Raw genomic sequence first — 6,000 nt, forward strand, 5'->3', positions numbered from 1 at the left:
ATTAATACTTCTGATTTGCCGTGGAATTTCAGCTTGATACCTATGGTAGATAGCTTGGTGTATAGTTTTACTGGCTAATTTCTGTTGATTTGGTTTAATGCATAAGTGGAGGATAGTCTCTTGCTACTCATGTTCTGAAAAGTCAGTTTCCATCCTCATAGACTGTGATGAGAGACTTGAAGCTGATGTACAATGAAGTAAAACAAAATAACATCAGCACGTTGGGTATGGTTTAACTGCTTTGCATGCAGAAACTGGAGAAAGAAGCCAGATGACATTTTATTGCCAGAAAAACTGGGGTTTCTGAGACAAAAGAGTATTGTATTGTAGACTCCCTACAGAGTACAAGGCTTCACTTAGCAATTCTTTTAATAGCTTGAAAACATCTCTGTTTTGAAATTGAGATGCCAAAGCAGTATCTTTTTCTTATTAATGGTCCAAATGTGAGTCTCTTCCTTTCATTGAAATATTCTTGCTAAGTTTCATAAAAAAATATGCTCAGACTATCATTCTTACTTGTGTGTCTCAAGCATTTACTAAATAAATAAAATGCTTACAAAATTTTTTTTGAAGGGGCCCACAGATTTTTTCAGTAACAGTGCATTAAGGTAGAACCCAGATCTGTGTGCAGGCAAATTCTATTAGCAATAAAACAGTGTATAGTCTGCATTTTGTGCTCTTGATATTGCATTGCCTTGGAAATAAAACCTTGATTTGTTTTTCTATGGTGCTAAAAGAGGCTAGCACAGCAAAACTGAAGTGGAACTCACAAGACTAAGCCCCTGTCAAATCCTTTATTATCTTCAGCTCCCCAGTCTCCATAATTGGGTAGCTGTTTGTAAATTTACCAACTGAAAAATGTTAATTTGTCTACCTAGAGAGCTTTGTTAAAAGTAGGAAAATAACGCTGGCACAATTGATCTGGCGGAATGTTTTGATCTTGTACTGGAATACTTCAATATTATGTATCCCAGTTGGATAATTTGGTCCCTAATTGAGATTTTGCTGGTTTGCCTGTGTACAGCTGCAACGTGGTGTCTGTAGAACACTGTCACTTGTTTACTTACAAGTGATACTTCCAAAAATGATGCTTGCTTTTAAAATGTAGTAATTGTTAAAGGTTGGATTTTGAGGTCAGACTAAATCTTGCATGTCTTACACTTTATCTTTTCAAATCTGCAGTTTAAAATCATCCTGCTGACTTTTTGGAAACATTTCAAGGACTAAGTTGAGAGATAGTCTTCCCATGGCTGTTTTGTCTCATGGAAACATAAGAGAAGTTCTGTATCTAGACGAGAAAACTCAGATGGACTTTTGTGCCATTCTCTGTGCCCGCCTTTGCAAGCTCTGCAACTGCAGGAGGGTATGGCTCATACAGCAACACCAATCCAGTTTTCTAAGAAACTGTCAGAGGAAGATTAGGACAAGGCTATACAGTTTTATCTTTGCTACAAAAAGTAAGTGATTTAAGACTAGTTCTAGGTGAGTGAGTTTGGCTACTGCAGTTATACATTTTGGAGAACCATCTATCTGGCCTTCACCATTCCCTGTGGTGATTATTTCTGAGATGGCTTTTCTCATTCAACTGCCTGTGTAGACTTCTTTGCAGCAGCCAGTTAATAGTTTGTATTGGGGATTTGAACCATACCAATTTGATACAAAAGCTCTTCAAAGAATATAATCAGGGCATGAAAGGAAAAGACAGAACCTCCACATAGTTTCAGAAGAGGGGGAACAGTGATGCAAGAGAAAGGAACTGGTTACCAGCTGCTTAGTTTATAAAAGTAACTGGGTGGTGGAAGAAGGATGTCACAGATCAGATGACTAATCCCAGAAGTTACTGCTCCTTGGTTCTCATTGGGCTGGTGATTGAGTGAGCTCCATGGCTAAATGGTGGCAGGCTTTATACAGCTGCAGTTTAGGATGAGTGGGAGGATTAATGAGAAGCTATTGAGTTGAAAAGAAATGCTCTTGGTCTCACCACAAATTATTTCTGTCTTTCATTTTTCCTTTGATTTTTCAGAAGAGAGATGGTATATGGAAACTACTTTTAGCCAGCTCTTCCAGAGTGATGCTCTCAGGACTTGTTTCCTTTCAGTTGCATGCTAGACCTCGATATTGTGTAAGGTGGTGGGTCCAGTTAGTCTAACCCAGCATGGAAAACTAGATCATACTTAAATTGTCAGCTTCAAGCAAGGACAGTCTGATTGTGAGGAGTGGTGTTGAAGCTTGCTGTCAAGGCAGGTATGACTGCCACTAAAAGCCTGTGGTTATTGCAGTGTAGGGGATTTGTAAAGGTATTTCTCAGCGGCGGTTTGGTAGTTAAGGTGTCTTTAGGCCAAATCCACTGCAGTTTCCTAGCAGCTTTCTTTGAAGATCTTTAGTAAGTTTCTTAAATTTTAATGAGGGTCAGGATAAAGAAGGTTCTGAGTACCATGTTCTTCCTTGGCTCACTGTTAGTTTCATAAACCTCTCCCCTGGGAAGATAAGAAGGAAACCAGAAAGGTGGTGATTGCTGGCTACCTTCAGTTACTCTTTCAAGCTTTTTCATAAATCAAGCAGGAGTGGACACCCAAGTTGTATTGAAAGGCAGGCTAGTTCTTCACATTACAAGTTGATTGTCATGGATTGTTTTGAGGTTTAGGTTGATATTATGGGTATGCATGCAGGAGTGTGCCTGCAATCTCTGAGTTCAGACAAACCCGTTTAGATGAATCAAGTTATAGACTGAAAAATATGGTTTGTTTGGCTTAAACATTTAGAGGTCGGGCTCTTGCACTGAGAGGTAACTTTGCTCACAGACTGTACTGCACAAACAACTGAAAGATGCAGTTGCTCACAGTTCCACTCGTGGTAAAGTCAGAACTAAAATAAATTATTTTGACTGTTCAGAGCCCATGTAGAGGGTGTTCTGCAGAGCATCTCATCAGGTGTGTATTGTTCAGCAGTGGATCAGTATGGACATAAGGATGGATTTTTTTTCCTGTGCTAGCAAGCTCGTGCAGCAGTTCTGCTGAGTTCTTCTGTTTTTCTCTGTTTGGGGACAAATTTCAGGACTCCCCACGGGATAATGAAAATGCAGGAAGGGGTTGGTAATGGATTCAGTGTTGTCCTAATCAAACTGCAATGGCACTGTGTGGTTTACTTGCATTCAACTGAGCGTGATAAGAGCAAGGTGATGCAGCTGAGTCCCAGAGACAGCTTCCTCCAGGCAGCTCACAGGACAGCAGAATGGTGAAAAAACATCAGTCATTTTCTATCTACATGACAGTGATTAATTGTTCTGAACTGCCTTTCTGTTACTTGGTTGCATTGCTGTTGTTTGCTTCAGCCCTCAGAAAAGACTGTTTAGAAAGGCAGATTTAATGTGGTTACTGCATGAGAAATAGCTGAGAAAAATGGAATACTTCATTAACTGCCTTTAGAAACAATCTGAGGCTTCTGTTCTATGAAGTCAGCCATAATTCATTAAATTCTCTTTAGATTTTTACTTCTTGTATTGTATTCTTAGTATTAATGTTTTAAGTCCTAAGATTGCAAGATGGTTTAATTTAAACCATGGTATTTTAGTTCTCTGGGGCTCTTTAGTCTTAACAATTTTTAAAACATTCTGTATCATTGGATGTTAAATAGATAAAATAGTTCCTTTTGCAGCAGTTCTGAAAATCTGTGTGTGCAAACTAGGTTAAGCTTCCTAGCTGGAGAGGAGCTGTAACACCCTGGTTTCTTTACCTTACCCTTCTACCTGGTAATTGCAAAACCATTCTCATTTCTTTGCAAATCTTTGTATAATGTTAGTAATTTTGTGTCCTGGTAATAAAGCTGCACACAACCAACTGCTAAATTATCAAGAAATACAAAATTATCAAAGAACACAATTTTAAATCTTTTTTACACTGTGGCAGCCAGAGTCGTTCTTGCTGAAAAGCTTTCTCTGATGTTTATACTGCAGCCTCTGACAAAATGTCCTGCATTTATTATTTTTAACATGGATTTTGTGTCAGTTTACTGCTGGATGCAACTGAGGATTGTGCTAAATTGGAGACTTCTAAAAATCTTACTACTTTTGAAAGCCGCTTAGTTTTCAGACTGCTGTTTGTTTTCATATTTGCAATAAGAATATTGAGTATTTCACCTTTTTAACAGAATATAAATAATGGCTTTTAAAATGGCAGTGTGTAACGGACAGCTGGGAAATAATTTGGATCCAGTGAGACAGAAAAGCAGTAACAGTGGATGTGGCTGGTGTGAGGTTTGAGGATGAATGGGGCAAGGGAGGCCTCAGAGAAGAGCAGCAGAGAACTTATGCTGTAGATCAAGATCATGCACTCCTATGTCTTTAGCAGAATTGTCTCTTAGGTGTTGTTCTTGTGGGTGTGTAAGTCCAATGTAATGATCTGATAGTAAATTTTATTGTCATGCAAAGATACTCAGTGGGTAAGATGTGAAAAGCCTTTATAGCTATGCAACATTCTGAAGCTTTATACAGGACTAAAGAAAGGGGCAATTAGTCCATTTCTGTACAGGCAAAGCTGCTCTCAACTTCTTTTTTTCCCCTGTATTTATGATCCTATTATAAGATAGCAGAAAAGCTGATTTTACAGACATTAAGATACTAATTTTTAAGTCAGAGGACCTTCATCTTCTATAACACATTAGAGGACTACAAGAATCAGGATGTCACCTTTGGTGGCCTTCAGTCAGATACTCCAAAGGTCACGTACAGCTCAAACTTACATGCAACTTAGATGGCATTGCAAAAGCTCTAGAAATGCAAATTCTGTTCCCATGTCAAGCTAGAGCCAGGCTTACCAATCTACACATGGCATTCTTTAGGAAAGTGCACAGTGAATATTTCTAACATATATTTCATAAGAACAATATGATTGTATGGGGGGGGGGGTGTGCAGGAATAACACAATGGCACTTAGTACCTGTCCAACTGAGACTTACCTGTGCTTGGCACTACTAGGCAGGGATCCAGCATATCCAGCTTAACCACATACCATGTATCCAAGGAATACAGTGATTGTTGTCAATCACCAGTAAAACAACTGCATCTCAGCTCCTTGGGTGGGTCCTTTGAGAAGTAAAGCATCAGAACTGACTCAGCAGCTCACTGGGCTGAACTGCAGTCAGTTTGACTTCACATTCCTTGTTGAGATCATTGCTTAGAGCTTGGAAAATACAAAGGAAACCTCTGTAGATGTGTTTAGCTCTGATTAATGTGGAACAGCTTCTCATGCAACGTAAGTGTGTGTAATGCATCTTTGCTATTACTGTGCAAGGTTCAGTAATGGAATCATAGTCATTTCCTTCTTACTTTTGCAGGAGAGGCCCTGAGAGGGAAGGTCACAGTCCGCAAAAACAGGAAGGATCCACGGTCCCTCTTCATAACCCTGTCAGTGAAGGACACTCAGCAGACCTACAGCCTTCAGTGAAGACTCTGTGCATGTGGCTTTGGGAAATGTAAATGTTAGATTTAACTGTTGATAACTCTTTCTAAATATCTACAAATGGTCAGCTCTGGTATTTTTGTACATATATGCACACACCATGTGAAGAGTTGACCTAGAACTGAGAGTGTTTGAATGCTTTAGCACTGGGACATGAAGACTGATGACAAAATCAGTTTCTACTGTTTTTCACATGATGTGGGAAAGGAAAGAAAGATGGTTTGGAGTTACTTGAGGTTTGCTAGGTGAGAAAAATCAGAGGAAAGTCTTGCTGTGAGGAACAAAAAACAAGATCTCTGAATATTGTTTTGTCTTCAGCTGGAAAAATCCTTGTGCCTTTTTTATTTTTTAGGGAAGAAGCAGCTAAATCATGGGCTAGTGCCCCTCAGTAGGAGCTGGAAAATCCCAGTTGGAACGAGCTTGGAATTCCAATTGCAGGATTGCAACAACCAAGACTTTATTTTTATTACAGTTCTGTAACTAAAATTTTGTATCACGTTTTGGTTACATTTATCAAAATAAATGAACCGAGTAAGTTATATAA

General features: G+C 39.0%; 1 protein-coding gene across 3 annotated transcripts in view; it reads left to right on the plus strand.

Annotated features, from left to right (window-relative positions):
- PRMT3 (protein arginine methyltransferase 3) overlaps positions 1 to 6,000 on the plus strand; it is a 54,697-nt gene extending 48,697 nt beyond the window's left edge. For 2 of the 3 annotated variants that reach the window (XM_051621110.1, XM_051621109.1), the window contains 2 exons: positions 5,332 to 5,469; positions 5,809 to 6,000. In XM_051621110.1, coding sequence (XP_051477070.1) covers positions 5,332 to 5,441 — 110 coding nt within the window. In that variant the 3' untranslated portion in view covers positions 5,442 to 5,469; positions 5,809 to 6,000. Of the gene's footprint in view, positions 1 to 5,331 lie in introns of all 3 variants that reach the window. The other variant, XM_051621108.1, reaches the window with a different exon arrangement.

This window comes from Apus apus, chromosome 5, assembly GCF_020740795.1.
Source record: "Apus apus isolate bApuApu2 chromosome 5, bApuApu2.pri.cur, whole genome shotgun sequence".
Taxonomy (NCBI): domain Eukaryota; kingdom Metazoa; phylum Chordata; class Aves; order Apodiformes; family Apodidae; genus Apus; species Apus apus.